Raw genomic sequence first — 26,768 nt, 5'->3', positions numbered from 1 at the left:
TTCAGCCATTCAAAGAGACACAGATCGGGACCGCCTTAACCTTTGGGGTTTATATGGCTGGGTTTTCCCACGCTTTCTCAGTTTGTTAGGATTCTTGTTAAGTACTACTAATAAATATTAGAGACCAAGTCCTCGCCTCAGTGTGTTTCCTGGTAATCAGGACAGTTATTTATTGCTTTCAAAGAAATATAATTGCCCTAAAATTATGCTAAAATGTGTGCTTCCCAATGTTACTGGATTGGAATGAGGTTTCTAATTATGCTAGTGTGAATTAACACTATTCTGATAACAAATTATAGAGACTTGTATTTTTGTTTAGGCAAAGAAATCAAAAGTAGTTCTTTAGTTATTTTATGCTTCCCTCTTCCTTTTTATTTTAACCCCTCCCTTTAAATAATTGAAAAGGTCACAAAGTAAATAGCAGATTTTTGTAATTCATCAAAACTCCTAATTGTCTGGTGTTGAGCATACAGGCAATTCACCTCCACCCCCCCATACTCAGCCGTGTGGGAGGGACAGAAGCAAACAATGTTGGAAAAGCCCTTAGCCTGCAGTTAACGATAGTTTTAAAATGAAATGGGTGAAATTACATAGACTTGGTTAGGCTAGATGGAGCATATTGGGTTAAATAACAGTATCAATGTCTGCAGTAAAGGTTACAAGGATAGAAAAGCATGCTTGTTTTCCATTGAAAATACAAAATGCATTAGATACTTCCTTCTGTCTATAGTATGAATCAAAAAGCAGAAAGCAAAATGAAGGAAAAGGCCAGTTCTTATCACCAAAAATGGATCAGTTTTAGAAAATAAAATGAATACCCTCAATAAAAACCAAGTACATGTGGCTATAAATATCATTTTCAAGTATGTAGTTGTCCTAACAGTCAGGAATCACGCTGAGACGAGGAATAGGTCTCTAGTGTTTATTACTAATAAACTATTTTATTAGTTTATTACTAATAAATTATTAATAGGTCTCTAGTGTTATAAGACAGAAAATCCTAACAAACTGAAGAAGCGTGGGAAAAACCCAGACAGATAAACCCCAAAGGTCAAGGCGGGTCTGATCTGTGTCTCTTTGAATGGCTGCTTAATTCCTCAGTACTACGCATGCGTTTTCCCCCCTGGATAGGGGCCCCCTCCTGCTCACCATCAGTACTCATGACAGTAGTTAATATTAATACTTCGCTATAAGAAGTTTCACAAAAAGGCCATGGCTTGATTTAAAACTTGTTTCCCTTCCTAAGATCTTAGGATGCCACAGATAGATAGAGAACTTGTGGCCAGAGACTAAACTTTTAAATTGTTAAAAATATTAGCTTACAGAGGGTTAGGGCCATTGCATGGCAGAATTGGAGTTTTCAGTCTGTTCTGCTCCTTTTAAGGGGTTTGCTTAAATGTTTTATAGATGCCTTATGACTACTGGAGACTTAATCCATCTATTTCTTTCCTATAACTGAGAGAAACTCTGCAACTGTTGTTCAGTGGTTTGTTTTTGGATTTTGATAGCTTACTCCTGGGGGGGGGGCTCTGGATTGGGAAAATAGAATGAGAGTTTTGGATGGCCTAGCCTCTTTAGCACTCTTTAGTCTCTGGAATTCCTACAGAAATTTTGCTTTTGAGTTTGGAGTTCTATGGACAATAATACTACTAATAATAGTAGCTCTTTCTGAGGAGGCTTGGGGACTAGGAGATGAAAGGAAAATGGTGTGTAAGCAGTACAAATACAATTACAACTGGGGATAAAAAGTTCAATGGGCAAATGTATGTGGGAATCCCATTAGTCTTCAGCTGTAATAGGGGTTTAGAGCATCCTAAAAAGAAACATGAAGAAAAATACTTGTAGAAAAGAACCGGGAGATGGTGAGTTCTAGTCCTGCTGTATGTATGAAAAGCAGCTGGGTGACCTTGGCCAGCCAGTCTCTCTCAACCCAATTTACCTTACAGGGTGGTTGTTGGGAAAATAGGAGGAGGGAGTAATTTATTTATTTATCAATCAAATTTTGCCACAGCCCATCTCCCCCCAAAAGAGGGACTTTGGGCGGTATTAGGTATATCTATAATAAAGGTGGGATTAAAAAATCTCTAAAATCTAATCTAAAAAAGTAAAATTGAAAGAAATAAAGGGAATAGGGAGCAAGAAACTAAAGAATGGGGAATGAGTAGCTGAAGCTGCTGTTTACAATCCTATACTTAATTACCTAGGAGTAAATATTAAATTCAGCGCCTTCTGAATAGGATTGCACTGTAAAAAGTCAAGCATTATTGGAGCTGCGATGAGGCAAAGGAAACTGTTCCCACAGCAGAGAAAGGCATGGACCAGTTTTAGAGTCTGCATAGGATGGTAAGGAGTAGTAAAAGAAAGGAGGAACAGGCTAACCTTTCTCCACGCATCTCCATTTGTAATACTAAAATAGCTTTATGTGAATAGTTGCAAAATACTGCAACATGCTCTACGTGGGGCTGCCCTCTCTAAGGGCATCTGTAAGACCATCTGTAAGTTTCAACAGGTCCGGAATGCGGTGGTGCGAGCAGTGATGGGCATGCCTCATTATGCCCATGTAACACCTCTGCTTTGTGAGCTGTCCCAGTTGCCGGTTTGCTTCCAGGAGTGATTCAAGGTGCTGGTTGTTACCTATAAAGCCCTCCATGGCAGAGGGCTTCATTACTTGAGGGACCGCCTGCCTCCCATAGCATCTGCCTGGCCAATTCAATCCTACAGGATTGGTGTGCTCCTGGTTACTTCAATTAAACAATGTCATCTATTTGGTCTCCAGAAGCGTGCCTTCTCTGTAGCAGCATCTGCTCTCTGGAGTGAGATCCCCTCCCCCAAGATCTGGATGGTCCCCCCTCTGCTGTTATTTGGAAGAGCTGTGCAGACCTGGCTCTTCACCTAGGCCTTTGGCAAGGGAGAGGGAGATCCCTCACTTCATTGTGGTTGCCATCTTTTATCTTTTGTTGATTTTATTGATATTTCTTTGTTGTGAGCCTCCCAGAGACATTGAGAGTTGGGCAGTATACAAGTTTAGTAAATTATAATTATAATTTCAGAAAGCCCAACTTGTACTTTCTTGGATATAGCTGTAATTTTTTCAGTCAGAGTTACAACTTTGAAATTTTAGGTTTGGGCAAAAACTTTTCATTTTCATTTGTGAATTACCAGCTGCTCCCTTTAAATACCCTAAGGACTTTCCTATATGTAACATGGGAAGGAAAATGGCATCCTATAGCTATGCTAGTTGTTTTCTGATTTTATGGTTTATCTGCGTAAACCCACTTGTGCTAATAATTATGGCTAGGTTATAGTGTGGAGCAGTACATGCTATTAAAGAACAGAACATCTCTCATTGTTACAGCTTTACCAAATAAAAAAATACTGTTCAAGAGCTGCAGCACTTGTTACAGGACTACGCTGTCTGAATGGATTGACAAACTCCAGGCCATCATTTTATTTTATGTTAAGATCAGTAATGGAATGATTTACAAGCTGCATAAATTGAAATTCTGAAGTAATATTAGATTATACTGCCTATAAAGGTGATCTTGTATCAATTTATCACTTTAAAGCCGTTATGGTAGTCCTCACTTACCAATGGTAATTGGAACTCCATTGCTAAGTGACACATTCACAAGGTGTGATGTCATATGCTGCACCAACTTACAGTGGCAGTTCCAGCAGTCCCAGTTGCTGCTGTTAGGCGAATTCTGTGCAGTTGCGGCATCCCACAGTCACATGATCACCATTTGTGACCTCCTGCTGGTTTCCCCATTGACTTTGCTTGTTGTAAGCTGGCAGTGAAGGTCACAAATGGTGTTCACATGACTGTGGGATGCTGTGACATTGTAATTGCGAGCTGTTTAGCCTTATTTATTTTCTATCCTGCCTTTATTTTTATAAATAACTCAAGGCGGTGAACATACCTAATACTCCTTCCTCCTCCTATTTTCCCAACAACCACCCTGTGAGGTGAGTTGGGCTGAGATAGAGTGACTGGCCCAAGGTCACCCAGCCAGCTTTCATGCCTAAGGCGGGACTAGAACTCTCAGTCTCCTGGTTTCTAGCCCAACCCCTTAACCACTAGACCAAACTGGCTCTGCCAGTTTGCCAACTGAATGCCCAACTCATGATCACATAACCACGAGGAAGCTGCAATGGCCACAGCTACAATGAGCCGTTGTAAGTACCCCTCATTCAGTACCATTATAACTTCGAATGGTGCTGAAGGAGTGGGTGTTAAACGAGGACAACCTGTTTTAAAATAAAATAAATATTCAGTCATTAACAAAGGCAGCCAATTCCAGTTTGTTTTAAACTTTCATCTGGATACTTAGTTTCTGTAAAAGACATAAAAACAAGAGTGTGAAGAATTTTGAGAATAGACAAAGTTCTGTGGCTCCTTATATCTTAACTGACATAGCATAATTGTGAACTGTAAACTCTACCTTTCATCTTGCCTTATGTGACTAGCACTTGGCCTATTAAAAAATCTTGATTCATATGCAGGGAATATACCTTTTGAAAAACAAGTGTTCTAATAATGTATCTTCATTCTACTGTAAAGTTTAGAATAATTTTTCTCATGGTGCTTTTCGATTGGGAAAAAGGTTCCCCTTTGACTTTATTAAGAAAAGGTTGTAACATGCTGCTGTAAAACTGAGATTTAATTTAGCCTGTATACTTAGCTTTGCTTCAGGACTTTTCATTAAGCGCCAAGTGCTTTGTAAAACTACGATTTGGTTTTTAATAGCTGGCTGGCCTCTCTCCACTGGCAAATAACTTTGGAACTGCATAGACTATTAATTTCATGTGATCGTGAGCTAAATACAAATTAGTTGAAGGCAAGAGGTGAAAGTTCAGTTGGTAATTTTGCTAATAAGATAATACTGTATCTTCAAAAAAGGCATAAAGCAATAAAAGAAATTAAGTACCATATATTTCAGGACACGCAGGTATCTTTAGAAAATACATAATTTGAGGCATCTTATTTTAGTCAAATCTTCAGTTTCTTTAATTTTTCACTTATATACATGTTACCGCTTTACTACATTTACTAAATAATTATGCTAAGGAGAATTGCACTAAAAAGAATGCAGCACTATGTATTGTAATGGGATTGTCAAGAAAACTCTAGGTGTTTACATAAGTACAGACCTCATTCTTAAGATGGTTTTGCTTTGTGAAATACTACACTTTTATTATATGATGGAATCCACCTCATGGCTTATAGATAATATTAGTAAATTATCTGAAAAGTATTAACATAAATCCAGTTCCCTCTAAGACATTTAAGCCAAAATTTGGGTTGGTTTATTCACTGCCTTTGATTATGAAAGTTCTTACTGCCCAATGCTTTGTAACGGCCTGCAGTTTGGGAGTATAAACTCCTTTGGAGGGGCTGTATGTCCTCTGAAGGCCAAGCAGGCAGTGCTTCCCTGGATGGTCATTTGGCAGTGTGGTCAAGAATGCTCATTGACCAGTTTAAATGGCTGGCTTTTCTGATGCTAAGATCTACTTCCTACCTGAGCCTTGCCAGAGATTCCTTCATCTTCCAGGCCCTCATAGGCCCTGTTATGCATCCTGTCTCCTAGAGATGAAGCTGGTGTTCATTGAAGTAATAGCATAGTGAACCTAGAACTCACACTCAGGGTAGTTAATTTGGCTGTTTGCTGTTGGCCTTTAAATTGCTGGTAAAATGTTGCCTCACACTCTCAGTGTTTAAAACTGCTTCTTGCGTAGATCTCCCATTTTGTTTCAGCTCCTGTTTTTTATCTGCCTTGTTCTGTTTTTTGCTTTTTGTTTTTGGTATTTTCTCATGGTTTTACTAAAAATCTTTGAGAATATTACATTTCAGGAATATGTCAAATAACAAATTGTTCAAAATTATATATTTGGAAAATTGGAAACTGGGACACACAATAATGTGGTTAACCCATAACAATCTGAGGCAATGTGCGATTGGTTTGTTCTGACTTAGCATGATTTGTTAACGCACTTGGTTATGGCTTAGCATTATCTGCGGATCAGGCCATTGTCTTTGCTTAGTGGTTTGTGTGAACTTTCCCACTGCAGTATAGAAACGTAAATTGTTGGCATTATTGCCAAGATTTGATTTTAGCTTACACCTGTAACTGTGCTTGGCTGCAGTGACTGAGTTTGTACATCTGCAAAATCATAATGTGGTTTGTTTGGTATTGGTATAACACCCTCTGTGAACCCAGCCATTCTGAGTTAAAATAAACCATATCGTAGCATAACAAATAAACACCTGCAGTATTAATTCTGAGGGCACTCTTTTGGTGAGGATTATACAGTGTGTGTTAATTTTCATAGTTTATTGACATGCTCAGTCCATCCCAAACTGGAAATCCAGTTGGATTTTAGGCTACAATACGATTGATTAAACTCACTTGGGGTTATGGGAGTTTTAGTCCAATGTATCTTGAGTCCAACTGATTAAGGAAGTCTGGAATAATAAATACTTATTGGGTACTATGTCAAAATCCAATTATATACTTATCTCCTTCTGGGTCCTGATGGCTATATATACAGTAGGTTGGCTTTTTTTCACCCACTTCTCTCATAAGTCTGATTACCTTAAATCTTTTATACGTAAGTGCCCATTTAATTAATTTATGTTCTCAATATTCTGTAATATGTAGAGATAGGTTTTGTAACATAGCAAAATTTCTCATAAAGCTGCCTATTTTATAAAATCCTACCCTTTTTGCTGATCTGTTCTTTAAGCAGATTTTTTTATGTGATTTTTGGTGTGCCTTTATTTCTTTCTCACAAGATGATTAGATACTGAGAGTAGACAAATTAAAGATTTGCCATTTTGCTGTTTTGAATGTTCTATAAGGCACAAGATGTTTTAAACAAAAGGCTCGATTTGATGTTCAGTCCACTTGCCTACCATTTAGTCTAGTTGCCATAGCAATGTCGGAAGACTCATGTTTCTATGTTTTGCTTATCTATGTAATCTTTTTTTCAAAAAAGACAGAAGTTTCTTTCCTTATCAAGCAGTTTATAAAAGTGGCAATAAAAGAGTCTCTCCTAATCATTAGTTTGTGCAGGTGGAAAGCTGAAGTTGGTCCCAAACAGTTTATCAAATATTGTATCTATTGCATTTTCCTGAATTCCTCATGATACTTTGCAACATCTAATGGTTCTATAATTGGATTTAGAGTGGAAACTTCTTTAACAGAAGACTAGTATAAAAAGTGTTTATGAAGACTGAATACCATCAGTACTCTGTTGGCAAAGTGGAAAAACTGAAGTAGTGTATCTTTAGCTATTTCTTTTGTGTGACATGGCAGAAAGACCAGCCAGGCACATTGGGAGGATGTGTGCCCCCGACCTCTTTTTTTAAATTATTCTATCCACAGCCCTCCCTGACTGAACTGCCTAAATCTGGTATGCATTTTCTGCTATTCTGAAGCAGGAAATGCATGACTACCATAATGTAATCTCTAAAATTGGTTTATCTAGAAATAAAAGGAATAAATTCCAACCCCTTTAGGAAAAAAAAATGGAATTCCTGGCACCACTTGCATGATTCAGCCCTGCCCAGGATAACATCCTACCCTTTGCAGTCACCTCCCTACTCATAAAACATTAAATCCAATCCCCAGCTCTGGAAAGGTTGTCCACAAATAGTTTTGAAAACTAAAGTGGAATCCTATAGAAAAGGGAAGGGTGCTGTGCATTGGCAATGGCTTAAGCTACAAGATATAGACAAGGAAGATGGTGTGAAATGTACCTAATGTGGCCCTTCATCTTGAAGCTGGGGTGAATACAGTAGAAACCAGCAGATGACTATGTATATTTACTTTCTGGTTGAAACTGTTTTTTTTCCCTGTGGACTGAGATTGTTTGATCCTAATACTAGAAGATTAATATTTTGGAAGCTGCAGAGTTATGGTTTTTCACAAGATGTTTTACTGATGATAGGCTATAAGTAGGTGGTATCAAGCCTTAATGTGTTATGGTTGTAGGAAGGCAATTAGATTTGTCAGCCCTCCTTAGGGATGGTTTTTTTTTTTTTTTTGAGTAGCTGATCTCCCTTTTTTAGGTTTAGTACTTAAACCAAATATCCATCCCTAAATTTAGGAGATCACTAACCTTAACCTGTTTTACTGTACTTACAGCAGCTGTCCTTCAAGGAAAGTTCAAGAAAATTTCTTATTCTTCAAGAGTTTGTCATTGTGGTGAAGGGGTAGTTGAAAATGCAATCCATGTATTATAGTGGTGTGCATTTTATAAAAATGCATGGTTAGGTTTTATATCTCCCTTATTAACTAAGTTTCTGGGTCATTCAGATTTATTTCATGTACAGTTGTTAATGGTATAAGTTTCAGTTTCTTTGTAGCCATTTTTTTGTTATTTTCTGTAACTAATACTGATTATTTGGTTATTGTAGTTTATTTTTAACTTTTATTTTAAATTGTTTTAAGTTTTTAAGTTTTGTTTTTAGTTTTATTTTAAATTTTAATTTCTGTGTCTTTTAAGTGAAATTCTAGTTTTTTTACCATAACAAAGGACTGACTGACTAGACCAGAAAGATGCTTGGCTAGCTATGGATTATCTCAGTCTGCTTGACAGATTGCATAGGATTAGACTTTATATTTAATCTACAAAGATAGAATTCTACTACTTCATTGGGTTCTAAGCAGAAATGAGGTCTTGTTTATATTGCATTCTTTTTCTGCACTAGGGAACCAATGTGTTGTATGTAGTATCAGACATGAAATGAGACCATGGTCTGAATAGTAAGTCAGCTCAGTGAATGTTTTCCACCATAAAGTTTTAATTGCTGGGTTCTGTCTTTTGTAAGAGAAATTGATTAAAAAGTGGTTCTTAAATTCTGGGATAGTAGAGAAAAACACTTTGAGCTATTGAAACATGTTATTTAAATAATTTCAGTTATTTTTTTCCAAATGACTTACGCTTAGTAGTGAAACATAACCTTTGCATGGAGGAGGTGATCTGTTCAGACCCTAGTATTAATTAAAGGATTTCAGGCAGTAGTGTTAAGAAAGAGAAGAACTGTCATCAATTAGGATAGACCAGATGGTACTGGTCTATCCTAATTGATAGAAGTCTGGTGTCCCCCTTTCACATGTGTTAGGCTATAACTGCCACCATCTTCTGCTAGATGTTGAATGGTGGTTAGGAATGATAGTACTGTAGTCATTTAGCCCTTCAGACGGTCATCGGGATGGAGAGAATTGGAGGAGACAGTACGAATAGATGTACTAGAAGCTTGATTATATGGAAGCTTCATATGTTTGGACTGATACCAGTTTAAAATTTAATATGGGTCTGATTCCAATGAGCTAATAGTTTTGGTATGCTTAGTGAGCTTTTCCTCCCCTTCCTCTAACATATGCCAACGTATGTTTTCTGAGAGAATCGCTGTAGTATTCTGGATAAAGCAGTCTTTTTCATGTTCCCCACCTCCCAATTATACTAGGACTGCAACTCCCAGAATTTTCAGGTAATGGGAATTTTGAAAGTTGAAGTTCCACTACATCTGAAGGTTTCCAAAGTAGAGAAAGCTGGAATAGATTGTCAGATGTGAAGAGAGACTGCAGTTTTTATTATAGGAGTAGGATTAGAGTTAGAAAAAACAAGCTTCAAGTCTCTTTGAATGTGTGGAACTCAATTCCTGGTACTTAAGATCCAGACTGTTCTCTATTTGGATGATGGCAGAATCTGTAGCTCTTTTGGTAAATTATATTGATGATTATGCTTGTTTTGCCCTTTCATATATCTTCTTACCCCAACAACTTCTGTTTTTTGTACCGTCCTAGTAGTAGAAGCTCTTAATACCCACAGTGAAGTTTGAGACAGTAATAGTCTCTGATCTTGCTTATCTTACCTTGCTTGACAGCATTATGCTTTCTTTTTGTAATTTTTACAGTTGCATTTACCATTTTCATTATCACGACTGAAACTAATAAAACACAGAAGTTATCTAATCTTAAATTATTAGTTATAATTATATATTCGTTAACCCATGAATATTGTAAAATTGTATTATATATAATATAGATAGTAAAATTATCTAGTAATTTTGCATCAGCGCAGAGCCAGAATCTTTCATGTAAGTAATTTTGTAAAAATCAGTTTGTAATCTGTTTTGCATACCAGGAACAAGAAGCATGAGAATAGAATAATTTCATCAGAAGAACCCCAAATGGCTCAAGTGTTCCAGCAGCTAATTTACTAGATAAGGGGTACTGTACAGTCCATTTCCAAAATTCCTTAGGTATTTTTGCCGGAAGATACTGATTTTGACTGAAAATATCCTTAAACTTCAAATCCTGCATTTGGAACTAATGGATTTAATTGCTGTACTCCTTGGTTTTATTCAATTTTACATTGTCCTTATTTATAAAAATGTTTATTAGAGATGCCTCTCATTCTTGTAGATTCCAGGTTGATGTGCAAATGCAATTTAAACAGGAAGTAAAAGAAATTTTTAAAAAATCTTAACCATTCCAGGAACAAATTTGCTGAATAGGAATAAATAAAATAAAGTTACAAAACTTCTACCTATTTTGCCTGTAGTTCAGAACAACTTTTTGCATTCTTTCAGTGATACTGCTGGAATTATTTGGAGACTCATTGCAGAAATTGATATAGTTCAGACCTTAAAAATCTTGATGTTTAGAGCAGCCTTTCCCAACCTCTGCCTTCAAGGTATATAGAAGTACAATTTCCATTATTCCTCAGCAGCACAAGATTATGGTAGAGTTGCTCATGATGAAAGTTGTGCTAGAATATTTGAGAGCATGAGTTTGGCTTAGGCCTGTGGCCTGATTTACATACAGGTAGTCCTCAGTTAATGTGATAGAATGTGTCCCTGAAGTGGAGGGTGATGTGGTGGATTTCAGCGCTGCCGCTGGTTCTCAGGGAGGAGGGAGCGCATTTCAGGGAGATAAGAGAACTCTCAGCAGTCCAGAGAGGGTTGGTGGGAAAGCAGAGAGATTCAGGGTCACCCCGCCCTAGAGTCTCCCAGGTTATTTGTGCTTAGGTCAGTTAGAGTAGCTTTAGTCTGGCAAAATTCTGTCTGTATGATGAGAGCATAATAAAGAACTGGAGTTTGGAATACACTGACTCATTCTTGGGTTGGGCCTGACATCAACCTTGCCAGACTAAAGCTACTCTAACTGACCTAAGCACAAATAACCTGGGAGACTCTAGGGCGGGGTGACCCTGAATCTCTCTGCTTTCCCACCAACCCTCTCTGGACTGCTGAGAGTTCTCTTATCTCCCTGGAATGCGCTCCCTCCTTCCTGAGAACCAGTGGCAGCGCTGGAATCTACCACAGTTAACAACCATTCATTCAGCGACCCTTTGAAGCTACGACGGCACGGAATGAGGAGACTTATGGCCGGTCCTCAAAGTTGTGGCTGTTGCAGCATCCCATGGTCATATGATTGCCATTTGTGACCTTCACTGCCAACTTCCGACAAGCAAAGGCAGTGGGGAAGCTAGCAGGACGTCACAAATGGTGATCACGTGACATTGCACCTAATGACCATGTGGGATTCGCCTAATGATCACAACTAGGACTGCCAGAACTGTCATAAGTCGGCGCAGTCACATGACATCATGCTTTATGACCACATCGCTTAATGATGAAGTTCCTGGTCCCGATTACCATTGTTAACGAAGGACTACCTGGATTATGCTAAACCATACTAGAGCCATAGTAGCAAGTTTCACTGAGAGACAGTGATTAAGGTGTTGGATTGAGATTTGCCTATCAGACATAAAAGGCATTTTTTCTTTGTGTTTCAAAAAGTATGGCCTTTGTTTATACCCCTCTATTTCAAGTTAGATGTCATACTGAAGGCGGCTTTCAGAGGTATGAAAGTCTGCTTAAATTATAGGGGGAAAGATTATGAGGAGTTTATGTCTGTGTATAATCTATAATCTAACAGTTGGGAGTCAGAAAGATGTGATTTTGGGCTGAGATAAATGGATAATTGCTAAAAGCATTCATATAAGCTTCCTTATCCCTGCAGTCATAAATTAAAAAGTTATATTGATGTATGGAGTTGCAAAAGTTTATATCAACTGTTTCAAAAGAGGATTTGGAGATGAATTTTCCAGTGACTAGTAGCTTAAAGTGCAGTGAATCTTGATTAAATACTGTATATGGAGGCTAGATATATCTACCTATGATGTTTGGAAGCTCCATGTCTAGAGATACTAGCTAGAGTACTGGATATCTGTTGGGGTATATGTGATACTAGAAACTGAAGTCTATTAACATCCTGTTGTGGGGCTTCCAATTGCTTGGTTGTTACTGGAAAGAAATGCTGGTCTACATGGATGGTTCGCACATAGTACCACATTAAAATATTGTTTTAAGTGTGATCTATCTAAAGTTGGGTTTTATGAATCATAGTAGATTGGTGCAAATGTTAGGCTAAGTCAGAGGTATTATTATGGTTTAGATTACTTTTTATAAAGTAAGTTGGAAGGGGCCAACAAGTCCAACTTGCTGATCAGTGCAGGAACTCAAATCAATACATCCCAGACTAGTGACTTTCTAACATGCATTTAAAAACATCCAAGGGGAATCTACCATCTCTCTGGGTAATTGGTTCCACTGCTGAATTGCTCTTACAGGTTACAAAGGGTTTTTTTAGCACTTAATTGATATCTGCCTTCCTGTAATTTAAATATATATTCTGTAATGAGGGAGAACGGGGCTTGAATTTCATGTGATATCCTTCCAGGTGTTTGAAGGGTGCTATCATATTCCTCCTCAGTTATCTTTTCTCAAAGCTGAACATACTCAGCTTCTTCTCTCTCTCTTCATAGGACTTGGTTTCTAGTCTACTTATCCTTTTTACCTTTTCAGTTCCTGTTCTAGTTTCTCTGAATCCTTTTAAAACTGTGCATGGAAATGGACAGAGTACTCTGAAAGGGTTTGACCAAAACAGTATTAAGTAAAAAAAAATACTTTCTGTTATTTAGAAATTATACTTTGTTGATGTAGCCTAAAATTTCATTTCCCTGGTTTGCAAACATATTACAAAGCTGACCACTATTCCAATATATTTTTTACAAGTACAATTATTAAATCTTCATCCTATACCTGTACATTTACTTTTTGTTTCCTAAATTAAGACATTTGTGCCTCCCTCTGTTAAAATTTATTCTGTTTCTTTCAGCCCATGTCTTTAATTGGTCAAAATCAATTTGTGTTTTTCTGTTTTCTAAGGCAAGCTTATGTCGTCTGGAAATTTGATAGATATTCCTTCCATATCTTCATCCAGATAATTAATAAAAATATTGAATAGTAGAAGACTGAGGCTTCAGCAAAGGATCGTTACCTTGTCGTGGTGCTGAAGCTTGAGCACCTCAGTGATGCCATGAGCTAAACCGTGAAGGGTCACCCAAGATGGGAAGGTCATGACAGAGAGGTCAGACTAAATGCGATCCCTGGGGAAGGTAATGGCAACCCACCCCAGTATTCTTGCCGTGAAAACTAAATGGATCAGTACAACCAGAGATATGTCGGTATACCAGCGGAATATGAGACCCCCAGGTCGGAAGATGGTCAAAATGCTACTGGGGAGGAACAGAGGATGAGTTCAACTAGCCCCAGACGTGATGACACAGCTAGCTCAAAGCCAAAAGGACGGCTAGCGGCCGACGGTGCTGGTGGTGAACGGCGAATCCAATGTTCTAAGGATCAACACACCATTGGAACCTGGAATGTAAGATTTATGAGCCAGGGCAAATTGGATGTGGTTATTGGTGAGATGTCAAGATTAAAGATAGACATTTTGGGCGTCAGTGAACTGAAATGGACTGGAATGGGCCACTTCACATCAAATGACCACCAGATCTACTACTGTGGACAAGAGGACCACAGAAGAAATGGAGTAGCCTTCATAATTAATAGTAAAGTGGCTAAAGCAGTGCTCGGATACAATCCAAAAAACGATAGAATGATCTCAATTTGAATTCAGGGCAAGCCATCTAACATCACAGTGATCCAAATATACGCCCCAACCACAGAAGCTGAAGAAGCTGAAGTAGAGCACTTCTATGAGGATCTGCAGCACCTACTGGACAACACGCCTAAAAGAGATGTTATTTTCATCACAAGAGACTGGAATGCTAAGGTGGATAGTCAAATGACACCTGGAATTACAGGTAAGCATGGCCTGGGAGAACAAAACGAAGCAGGACATAGGCTGATAGAATTTTGCCAAGACAACTCACTCTGCATAACAAACACTCTCTTCCAACAACCTAAGAGACGGCTTTATACATGGACTCGCCAGAAGGACAACACCGAAATCAGATTGACTACATCCTTTGCAGCCAAAGGTGGTGGACATCTGTACAGTCGGCAAAAACAAGACCTGGAGCTGACTGTAGTTCAGATCACAAACTTCTTCTTGCACAATTTAGGATCAGACTAAAGAGATTAGGGAAGACCCACAGATCAGGTAGATATGAGCTCACTAATAATCCTAAGGAATATGCAGTGGAGGTGAAGAATAGATTTAAGGGACTGGACTTAGTAGATAGAGTCCCGGAAGAACTATGGACAGAAGTTCGCAACATTGTTCAGGAGGCGGCAACAAAATACATCCCAAAGAAAGAGAAAACCAGGAAGGCAAAATGGCTGTCTGCTGAGACACTAGAAGTAGCCCAAGAAAGAAGGAAAGCAAAAGGCAACAGTGATAGGGGGAGATATACCCAATTAAATGCAAAATTCCAGAGGTTAGCCAGAAGAGATACGGAATTATTTTTAAACAAGCAATGCGCAGAAGTGGAAGAAGACAATAGAATAGGAAGGATAAGAGACCTCTTCCAGAAAATTAGAAACATTGGAGGTAAATTCCAGGCAAAAATGGGTATGATCAAACACAAAGATGGCAAGGACCTAACAGAAGAAGAAGAGATCAAGAAAAGGTGGCAAGAATATACGGAAGACCTGTATAGGAAGGATAGCGATATTGGGGATAGCTTTGACGGTGTGGTCAGTGAGCTAGAGCCAAACATCCTGAAGAGTGAGGTTGAATGGGCCTTAAGAAGCATTGCTAATAACAAGGCAGCAGGAGACGACAGCATCCCAGCTGAACTGTTCAAAATCTTGAGAGATGATGCTGTCAAGGTAACGCATGCTATATGCCAGCAAATTTGGAAAACACAAGAATGGCCATCAGATTGGAAAAAATCAACTTATATCCCCATACCAAAAAAGGGGAACACTAAAGAATGTTCAAACTATCGAACTGTGGCACTCATTCCACATGCCAGTAAGGTAATGCTCAAGATCCTGCAAGGTAGACTTCAGCAATTCATGGAGCGAGAACTGCCAGATGTACAAGCTGGATTTAGAAAAGGCAGAGGAACTAGAGACCAAATTTGTCATGAGTACTGATGGCGAGCAGGAGGGGGCCCCTATTCAGGGGGGAAAACGCATGCGTAGTACTGAGGAATTAAGCAACCATTCAAAGAGACACAGATCAGACCCGCCTTAACTTTTGGGGTTTATCTGTCTGGGTTTTCCCACGCTTCTTCAGTTTGTTAGGATTCTGTCTTATGTAGCAGTAATAAGCACTAGAGACCTACTCCTCGTCTCAGCGTGATTCCTGACTGTTAGGACAAAATTGCCAATATCCCCTGGATAATGGAAAAAGCCAGGGAGTTTCAGAAAAACATCTATTTCTGTTTTATTGACTATTCTAAAGCCTTTGACTGTGTGGACCATAACAAATTGTGCCAAGTTCTTAGTGGTATGGGGATACCAAGTCATCTTGTCTGCCTCCTGAAGAATCTGCATAACGACCAAGTAGCAACAGTAAGAACAGACCACAGAACAATGGACTGGTTTAAGATTGGGAAAGGAGTACGGCAGGGCTGTATACTCTCACCCTACCTATTCAACTTGTACGCAGAACACATCATGCAATGTGCTGGGCTTGAGGAATCCAAGGCTGGAGTTAAAATCTCTGGAAGAAACATTAACAATCTCAGATATGCAGATGATACCACTTTGATGGCTGAAAGCGAAGAGGAACTGAGGAGCCTTATGATGAAGGTGAAAGAAGAAAGTGCAAAAGCTGGCTTGCAGCTAAACCTCAAAAAAACCAAGATTATGGCAACTAGCTTGATTGATAACTGGCAAATAGGGAGGGAGAAAACGTAGAAGCAGTGAAAGACTTTGTATTTCTGGGTGTGAACATTACTGCAGATGCTGACTGCAGTCAGGAAATCAGAAGACGCTTAATCCTTGGGAGAAGAGCAATGACAAATCTCGATAAAATAGTCAAGAGCAGAGACATCACCCTGACAACAAAGGTCCGCATAGTTAAAGCAATGGTGTTCCCCATAGTAACATATGGCTGCAAGAGCTGGACCATAAGGAAGGCTGAGAGAAGGAAGATCGATGCTTTGGAACTGTGGTGTTGGAGGAAAATTCTGAGAGTGCCTTGGACTGCAAGAAGATCAAACCAAGTCATCCTCCAGGAAATAAAGCCAGACTGCTCACTTGAGGGAATGATATTAAAGGCAAAACTGAAATAGTTTGGCCACATAATGAGAAGACAGGACACCCTGGAGAAGATACTGATGCTAGGGAGAGTGGAAGGCAAAAGGAAGAGGGGCCGACCAAGGGCAAGATGGATGGATATTCTAGAGGTGACGGACTCGTCCCTGGGGGAGCTGGGGGTGTTGACGACCGACAGGAAGTTCTGACGTGGGCTGGTCCATGAAGTCACGAAGAGTCGGAAGCAACTAAATGAATAAACAACAAATTGTATTTTATTATATTGTATGTTTTATTATTGTTGCTGTTTTAATGTTTTAATTTACTAATTTATGGTAAACCACTCAGAGTCCCTCCGGGGGGGGGAGATGGGCAGTAGTACAAATTTGAGACATAAATATTCATCCAGATAGTATGGACACTGAATACTTAATCCAAGTAGAGGGGTAGGCTCAAAGATAGGAATCTCTTTGGGTAGATATTTTATTTCGTAACATTGAAGTACAATGTCTCCACCATATATTACCATTCATCAACTCTGCTTTATGTTTGAGAATAACTAGATGGGCTAAGCAGAACAAGATACAAGAGTCATCTATCTTACTCATTACAGTAGTACTGATATCTGTTTAAAGTAGAATTATGTTCTATAGAAACAAGTGTGGTTGTATAATTAAACTGAGAGACATTGGATATGCTGGTCTATGACTGAAATAAAAAGGTAAATCAAGCTTCCAGAACTCCTAACTTTTAAAAGGTATCTATACGCTATTAATCCCACGCAGGTTTTTAAGCACTGCAATCATTCCTGGAATCTTTTCCATATTCACTCAACTTACACATCTTAATGCTGACATAAAGCTGCTTATAGCTAGAAGAAAGACTTCAGATTATTAGAAAACATAGTTCTAGACCATTACAGGTAGTCCTCACTTACTGATCACAATTGGGACTGGCAACTCCATCACTAAGTGACACGGTCATTAAGTGAAACATCATATGACCGTGCCAGACTTACATCAGTTCTGCTGCGGTCATTAAGCGTATCACCTGAAGCAACATGCAACTATGACTTGCAAAGTCAATGGAGAAGCTGGCAGTAAGTTGCTTGTCAAAAGTTGGCTGCAAAGGTCGCAAATCATGATCACGTGACCACATGGACACTGTGACAATCATAAATTTGAGGACTGGTCATAAAACTATTTTTTCAGTGCTGTCATAAGTTTGAATGGTGGCTATACAGGGTACTCATTAACCAAGGACTACCTGTATTGATATCTGCCCTCAGGTCTTAATATTGTTACTTTTTGTTGCCTAAAATAAACTGAGGATTACTAACTACATTTACTAGTAACTCTAATCTGAAGTCCAAGTATGTACTATACACATCACTCTTTTCAATTCAGGTCTAATACATGGTACAAGAAGTAAATGTAGAACATATCTAGTGGTTGTCATGATATCTGCAGTTCAGAGAGAACAGCCCTACTAGAACTTCCTAGCTGCAGCAGAGGCACAAGCCTGCATATTCCACATTGAAACTTGCTTAGCACAATATGTGAATACAGACATGGAGTTCAATGAGCCCAACTTTAATTGGATTATATATGAGGTTTCATGCTGACTTCAACCTGTACGTAGGACTGCTAGAGAAAGAGACCTGTTGCTATATGAACATTTCAAATCAGCATTTATTCACATCTGTCTCCAGACATTGTTAAAAAAAAAAAAGCCTCTTCCCTAAGCAGAATGCATAAATAGACAAAAGCTTAGTAACTCTGTAAAATGGAATACCAAGTAAGAAGAATTTAAAAAGCCAAACTGTGTAGATTACCTTGCTGAAGAAAATGTAACCATCAAAAAAATAAATTGTGGTTAAAATCAGAAAACCATTCATCAATTTCAGGAATACCTTACATATACAGAAGCTAAATTTACCAATATCCAAGACAAAGGTAGTCTCAAGAAAAATTCCAGTGATGACCTGACCAAAATGTCAAAAAATAAGGAGCAATTTTCAAGTTCTTCATCAAGCCAGTAAAAGAAAAATGAAGGGGTTTGACCACAATCTGAAACATCTGGTTGGTTTCAGGCAGGGGCAATTTGCATGTAGTTCCCCACCCCCACTTTTCTTACAGCCACAGAACTCAAATCACATCTCTGAACTTCCATAGCTACACATCAAAATTCAGTAGTATGCTTTTTTTTTGAGGGTTTTTTTTTACATTAATAAGCAAGATGTGTTATGCTGCCAATAGGCTTAACGTGTTTATTTTGTTTTTTTAAAAAGAAGTATAAAAAGGTGGGAAAATTCAGCACCATGTCATTGTCATACCTTTGCAAACCTTGGCAACTGATTTTTTTTTCAATTGTGTAGGCTCCAGCTGTAAAAAGGCTGCCTGACTCTGGTGTTTTTAAAGATTGCACCAATATAGCCTGAGCTCACAGGTACAAAGCTGGATATGAGTATAAAAAATTAATAAAAAGTTAAATATGACTTATTTGGTTGATATGAGTTTACAGTTAATTGTGACACCTAGGTGATTTTCTATGTATAAAAAGGGTGAAGATAAGTATTAAGTCTAGTTGTTAAAATCACTGCAATCAGTATTTATATGTAGCTGAAAACTAGCTCCAGAAACCCATAATAGTGTCACAGATATACCTAAAATGTATATACCTAGCAAAAGTAGTTTGTTTTTTTAAAGAGGCATCCATTTAAATACATTCCTGTTAAAACCATTAAAATTAATCAATTAACTTACGAGAATTATAATTAAGGCTGTGTACATTCTACAAGCAGAAATCTGATCATGTGGCATGGAATATAATTCATGTTACCCTTTTAGATTCAAAACTTCATGCATGCAACCGGTTACAAGCATCAAATGTGCTGAAATGTCCACTTAAAATGCAGTCTAAGAAAAGATCTTACTTCAGCAGTAACTCAGTATGATGAAGTAAGCTCTTATGAAAGTTCACAAAAGAGATCAGTCACCCCAGTTGTTTTTTAACTCTCATTATCTGAGTTCATGTCTCAACAGGTGGCAGCCCTTACCCAACCTTGCCTGAGCTCAGAAGCAAGCAGGATCAGGCCTGATTCATTCAGGGATAAGAAACTACCAGGAAACATCAAGGCTGTGGAGTAGACCAGAATTCCAGAAGAAGCCAATAGCAAACTATAACTAAGAAAACTATGAGTATGTCTACAAAGTCACCAGGAGCTGAGCTCAACTTGAAGAAGACTTGACTTCTTACTTAACTTCGTATTTCAAACAATTCAAAAATGCAATAAAATTATAAAGTACATGTCCTGGGAAATGTAAATCCTAAAAGTAATAATTATACCAACTGAGATTGTTACTTGATACCATCTGAACTAAATACAGGGTTAGACAACCACAGCAGAACATAAGTCTAACAATCCTATAACCTTCCTTCCTTAACACCAATTTCAAATAACAGAAGTTGTTAATTAAACTGCCTCAAGCCCAAGTGGTACAGAAAAACTTAGAAAATAATATAAATCAGAGCTAAGTATGAAAAATCATTGAATTGATACTGTTCTAACAAGATAACGTAGCATTTAAGAACTCAGATGTTTGGTCTTAAGCCTCCATTAATCTATTAACTCTTTGGATGAGCAGGTTTACACCTGAAATATTAAGGATTACACTTAAGTATTATAACATGTGCATGCAATATAAGAAAATAAATATAGTGAAACCTCATTTTAACAAACCATTTGAGATAAACCTCCAATAAATACAGAAGTATGCCACTGCATTACATTAATGACAAAATTGAGGCGATGTGATTACAAGTGTCATAAAATTAAGATATAATTACTGATATTCTCCAAATTTATGTTTGTTACCATTACATTATCTGCCTCCATTTCTTATGACTTATTTTCAAGGAAGATGAAGATAACTAATTATGGTTTAGTGAATAAAACTCAGTCTGCTGGAATTACAAACCACAATAGCTAAATTCATATCACAAGCTGAACTAAATTAAGATTTGTTGAATTTCAGCTTAGTTTAGCGTGTGATCTCAGCCTAGGTATCTGTAACCTGATTGCACTGGCACATATTTCCCATACTGTTAGGAGAAAGAAGAATAAATTACAAGAAAATAAATCCAGAAGGATTGGCAAGAACATTTGAGCCTATCTTGTTATGTGACTGCATATAACATAAAAGAGTAAACTCTTCATAGGTTGGTTTTTAATAACTGCAATATAGGATTCTTCTTTGCATGAGAGAATCATTTATGACTCCCTTCATACTATCTAATACATCTGAATTTAACAAAGGATTAACCAGATTCTGCTCTTGAAATTGCTCCCATTCCTTGCCTTGCCAAACAAGAACGGTTTTCTCCGCTCCGCATTACTGTCACCCTGAGAAAGGTATATCTTTTTCGAAACCACTTCCTGCTCAGCCTGAAGGACTCTGAACTTCTGCTACAGAATCACGTGGTTGCCCTTTGTGTAGGCAATGATTGCCAGAGAAAAATAGCACATTCTTCAGCTGGAATTTTAGACCTTTTGGGGACATGAGCAGTGGGACATGGTGGCATAACTCTGTATTAGATAGGACCGGAAGAGGGATACCAAGCCAATGTATCCTTTTCCCATAGTTACCCAAACAACACTCAGCCAGTTTATAACAAGGAGCAAGTTCACAGAAGTCATACAAAACACCAGAGCAGAGTTCACAAGATACAGCTTATCATTTCAAAGAGGTAGAAGACTGGGTTCCTTCCCCACTCAGGAACCCCACCCTAAACACAGTCTGCTCATCCAGAATTTGTGTACAGGGCAAGCCAGCCTCCTGTAGGCTTTATCACCCAATTTCCATTTCGTGTGGATACCCAGGGCTTACACAGGCCTGGCAATTAGAATCATAATGTTGGCATCTTGGAATTTTAACTGCCCTTTCAAATCTTGCCAAGAGAGGTATATGGAACAGTACAGCACAAGTAATGGGAGTGGTCAAAGTACACAGTACTTGCTTATCTGTATCACAAGTTTAGTAGCACATACAAGTGTAGTTGGGTAAATACCTACAATAATAGGCATGTCTTTAAAGACTCAAAGTGATTAAGTTATGACTCATTTCTGCTAAGTTACTCTGAAAACCAGCTAAAATGCAACCTCAAGGTCTTCAATACCTAATTTTCATTTATCCCAAGTCAAAATTATATTCAGAAAGAAAATGCAACACCCCATAAGTTATCAGAAGGGACAAGAAAGACCTTTAAGAAAAGCTGCAAGTTTCCACCTCCAAAACAGCTAAACTAATGCAAGTTCTTTCATATAGCTCTGAACTTCTGAGAGGAAGAACAAGGATTGCTGAGTGCAGAGGATCTTTTGAAAAATATTTCGATTACTGTATTTTTACGTTGATGATAAAAAAATTGATGTGCTTATTGTAAAGCATCTGCAAACCAGGATGTTGTACAGAATCTGTGACATTATTTTACATTGCTTACCAGTAAGGGGATACTAACTTGGGTATTTGGATCTACAATTTTATACTTGAACTTCAAGTATTGAGTTGAACTTCAACTCAATGAAGCTTACTCCTTAAACTGTTAATTAATCTTCTCTAAAATAAGGGCCCACAAAATCTACAGCATACTGATAGCAGATGGCATTTACCTCTGAATACTTAGGAAATCCTACCTCAAAACCTAAAATCTGTACGGCAGGACCATTCCTCTCAGCCAGCACGTCCCTCTCAAAACTAATGGAGACATCTGTTGAGAACGACTTTTCACATCCACTTTCGAAGTATGAACTTCCTTCCAAAATAAACACGCAGGACCTCTCTGGGTCTTTGTTGTGCGATTAGAGTAATATGGACACCTTTGCTGGTGAGTCCTCGACCCGCTCCTTGCAGCTGCCAGCTGGGAGGAAGAGAGACAACCCATCCTCCAAAACACTCAGGTAACTCAAGCAAAAGCAGCGACAGGTGTTTCCGTCGTCCCTTCCACCAAGCACAGCGCCCCGCCAGGTTGCCACCCTTCCCCAAACACACGTGTCCTTCCGTGGGGCGAGGGACCGCGTGCACCCTCACCTGAGAGCTTCGGAAGCCTGTATCCCGAGCCCCCGATAGGGGAAAAGAACGAGGAAAGGAAAACGAGGTGAGGCTGGGCGCTCCATTTTGGCGGCAACAAAACCCGAACGTACTTACAGCCATAACGGGGTCTCTGCAAGGCCGGCGAAGAGGGCTCCTCATAATGCATTCTCTTCGGCGCAGCTGGGAGTCGCGTCCAAGCGGTAACAAACTTCGCGAAATCGCCGCCCCCGTAATTCTCGTTCCCGGAGCAGCACCGCCGCAATCTTTAACCGTCCTGTGGCTGCCGCCGCCGTCGCCGCTCTCCCAAATGCGCGAATACACACACACACACACACGCACAGCAGGGGAGTTGCCTGTTCGTGGCTTCTTCCGCAACAGCCCCAAGGCGGTCTCGCTCGTAGCAGCACTCTGGCAATCCCTGCCGACAGAGCCGGAGGCGCGCGCGTCTCCCCGCCGCGCGCAAAAGAACTTCGGGGCAGCTCCAGCGCCTCCCCCGCGGCCTCCCGCTGCTTGATTCGCTCCCCCGCCCTTTTACCTGTCCTCCTTGCAAGCTGCGCCTTCCCAGGCCACGCAACGGCAGGGGGGCAGCTGGCTCCCGCGCGCGCTCAGCTCTTTGCTGAGGGGAGCCCCCAAAGTGAACTCTTCCTCCGCCCCCGGCCCGGCGTCTTCACGCTTTCTCTCTCCCCAGCCCCGTTATTCATCGGGGAGGGGGGGGGGCGGCTGACGGTGCTCCACAGCGCCCTCTGCTGCCCGCCACGGCGAGGCGAGCGGGTGGGTCGAGCCCCTTCCTTTCCACCGCTCGTAATCTGCATACGCGATTGCAGGAGATCGCGGGAGCTCTCGGTTTTCTGACTTCTCTTCCTTCTCCTCAGCTCGGCGGCGTGGCTTCTGTTGCATGCCGAATAACACAGAGACACAAGGAAAGAAAATAATTAGGGTGTTTCATCCTATTTCTGTTCCAGGCAGTTGCTGGGTTACAGAGAAAAACTCCTTTCCTCGTAACTATTTCACCAGTGGACACCTTTCATAACCTGAAATTATTCACTGCCAGCGTAATAAGAATTTGTTCACGTAATTTGCATTGTGGCAGGCATAAATTCACTAGAGGTCAGTTCCGGAATGCCTTAAGTGTTCTAAACATGTATAGATAAACCTTCATTGATGAACTTATCTCTGCAGCTGAAAAAGTGAGGCTCCAACCTGGCGCCCTCCAAATGCATTCGGTGCAATTGAGTTGGACTAATACAAATGTTCACCATTCTTGACATGCCTCTGATCGCAATCACAGCTCTGCAAGAATGTTCCAGTGATGCATTTGATAACATCCATCCACCTTATCTGTGGTCTTCCCTTTCTTCTGCTTTCCTCAGCTAAGTCAAGCATAATCACCTCTACTAGTCCATCATCCATCCACTCAGAGGCATATGTTATACCAATTTCCATAACCTCTTGCTAACTTGACCATTAACCATGTATTTAGGGATGATGGGAAATAAATCCAATACATCTGGAGGATATCAAATCAGTGCCTGGGAGTAAGTACTACTAAGTCAAAGTTACTGATGCAGACTGCAAAGTGACATTCTAAAAACAAAGTAATTTAGAAATCAGAAGACATGGTTTTCAAAATCCTTTCTGTCATTTAATATAATTATATTAATTACTTTTGGAAATTAAGCCATGGATACAATAATACCTGGTTTCAGTTATGAGAAAATATGAATGTATGTCTTGCATGTGGAACAGCTGATCATTAGTTAGAATGATGTATCAGACAATTAGCTATTTGAAAGGCTAGGAAACCAGCTATTCAACATGATCCCATTGCTCTAAAGAATTCAAAAGTGACTATTTTCTTCTTGTTTGGCACTGGACTCTATGACCTAGCTCACACATCATGCTAATCATCTCTGGTTTCTTAAGCATAGATTAAAGAATAAACCATAATTGACTGATTCAATGTTTCAAAAATATTGGGAAAAATAAAGAGTATATATATTGATTGCCATGGTTTGGCCCTCATAGAACCTTAAAATACTTAATTCTGTTAGTGTAAAAGCAAACAAACAGCTTGTTTGCAGATTAAATAGCTAGTGAATTATAATGAATAACCAAAATAAAATGAGATTATGCTATACCCACAGGGGAGCAGCCCAAGTTCATAGTGCTTTATTGTTATACTGAACAGAATCATGCTGCTGTCCAACCAGTAATGGTGGTTGTTTCAGGTTTGCAGCTTTAGAGTAGCCACAGATCTTGTTAGAAAGAGTCATCCAGGGAGATAAGATAAAGGTGCACACATTCTTGTTAACCAGGCAAATGAGCTTTAAAATAGAATATTTTGTCACTATTTCAATAAAGTTATTGTCAACTGCCTTCTCAAATCTTTCAATAACTTTGCAAATGATTACTCAAGAAGTATTCAGCTGGGAAGAGCTGAATCATCACTCTAAGAAAAGAATTATAAGAAAAATACATTTGGTAACAAGAAAAAACAAAACAGGACAAAACAAATTAGGCACGACATTCACATGATTTATACATTTAAAGGGCTTATTAATGTGACTGCACCCACAGACTCCAGAACAGTTAGTTAAAAACTGAACACAAGGCACATATTATTAGCTATAACCATTGAAAGTATTCATACACAAGCCATGTCTGCTTCCTGTGATCTGTACTGGAACCATGGTCTCAACTTTAAACAAAACACAGTTTGGGTGTTTGCTGCTTGGACAGAGGATCTTCAGTATAGCTTTTCCAAATATTTCAGCACCCCCCCCCCAATTCTTCTGAATTCAATACACATCTGGGGACAATATATTATTATATACTTTTTGCAGCCCAACAACAGAGATTTCAGTAAAAGATCAAATATAAGATAAGATTATCTTTAATCATGCCCATTCACATATGATTTTGGCAGATAAGAGTTTTGAACTTCCATCTGCACTGCTGTGGGTTGAACTAGTTGCATGCATGCGTAAATGTATGGATGTACCTAAATCAGTCATACAAGCATAGAATCTATGATAAATTCAACAATTGGTGGCATAGTTCTCTGTTACAGTACGATGAAAGCTGTCCCACGCAGAAAAGGAAGGGTTATTCAATATTGTAGAGTTTTTTGCCAATCTTGCTCCTTCCATATGTGTTGAGGCTGTAATTCCTAGAATTCTCTGCCATGATGCTGCTCTGGGGATTCTGCAAAAAGTTGCAGCTTTTAACATTCTTTGGGTGGAAATCCAAATTTTCTAAACAGCTTTATCTGCAGTTCATTCTTTGTTCTGATCCTCTTGAGTCAATATAAACAAAACTGTAAAATCATTGGTAGAATGTCTGAATAAGCTTCAAATACTGTATTACAATATAATGGGAGAGTGTAATTTTGAGTCCAACAGACCTTCATTCCACTGCCAGCCTACTGAACGATAGAATGATTTCCCTAAGAATTTTCGTGTACATACATGCTTTAATTTATTAAAATACATGCAATATAAGTAATGTCTGCCCCTTTCCCATCTGTATTTTTTAAAATCTTTACACATAGTTTTTGTACGTTACTACTGAAGAAACTTTTCAAAGTAGAATAATCATGCTTCCTCTCATTTTTTCAGAAATGTTATGAAACACCAAAAGGGGAACTGAAAATATATTTTAAAACAAAAATACAATTGAAAACATGCATCATTTAAATAGAATTCTAAAATCCATGAGCTCAGATATTTTGTGTTTAGAAGCTACTCCTGGCTGAAATTCTTAAGTAGCTTAAATAAGAGTGAAGCAAAAGAAAAGCTTGTTGCTGACATAACTGTATAAATGTTACTGTATAAATGTTGCTGTTAGAATACACTTGTTTTATTGGTGAATCACGTCTAAAATTAGGTGCATTTGGATTTAAGAAATCCTTTTATCCTTTTAAAACAAATGTCTTCAAATTATATGAAATGGGTATGTTTTGCTTTAGTTTCTGCATAGGAGAAAAACAGTGACTCATTGCTGAAAAATTATTTATTTGCATAAATAACAGTATTGATGTAATGTTCAAGCATGTCTTGCACAAACCTGGTGTACAAGACCTTTTCCACAGCAGTTATTTTGGCATGAAATAGTAGGACATAATACAGGTGTTAGCAATGACAGTATGT

At 38.9% G+C, this 26,768-nt stretch overlaps 1 protein-coding gene across 2 annotated transcripts in view; it reads right to left on the bottom strand.

Moving 5' to 3' along the window:
• Nucleotides 1-23,026, bottom strand: part of IQGAP2 (IQ motif containing GTPase activating protein 2) — a 166,299-nt gene extending 143,273 nt beyond the window's left edge. The window contains exon 1 of one of the 2 annotated variants that reach the window (XM_063295538.1): nt 22,735-23,026. In XM_063295538.1, coding sequence (XP_063151608.1) covers nt 22,735-22,786 — 52 coding nt within the window. In that variant the 5' untranslated portion in view covers nt 22,787-23,026. The remainder of the gene's footprint in view (nt 1-22,734) is intronic. The other variant, XM_063295539.1, reaches the window with a different exon arrangement.
• Between the last annotated feature and the right edge of the window lie 3,742 nt (nt 23,027-26,768).

This window comes from Candoia aspera, chromosome 2 (genome assembly GCF_035149785.1).
Source record: "Candoia aspera isolate rCanAsp1 chromosome 2, rCanAsp1.hap2, whole genome shotgun sequence".
Classification (NCBI taxonomy): domain Eukaryota; kingdom Metazoa; phylum Chordata; class Lepidosauria; order Squamata; family Boidae; genus Candoia; species Candoia aspera.
This window is presented reverse-complemented; position numbering and strand designations above follow the sequence as displayed.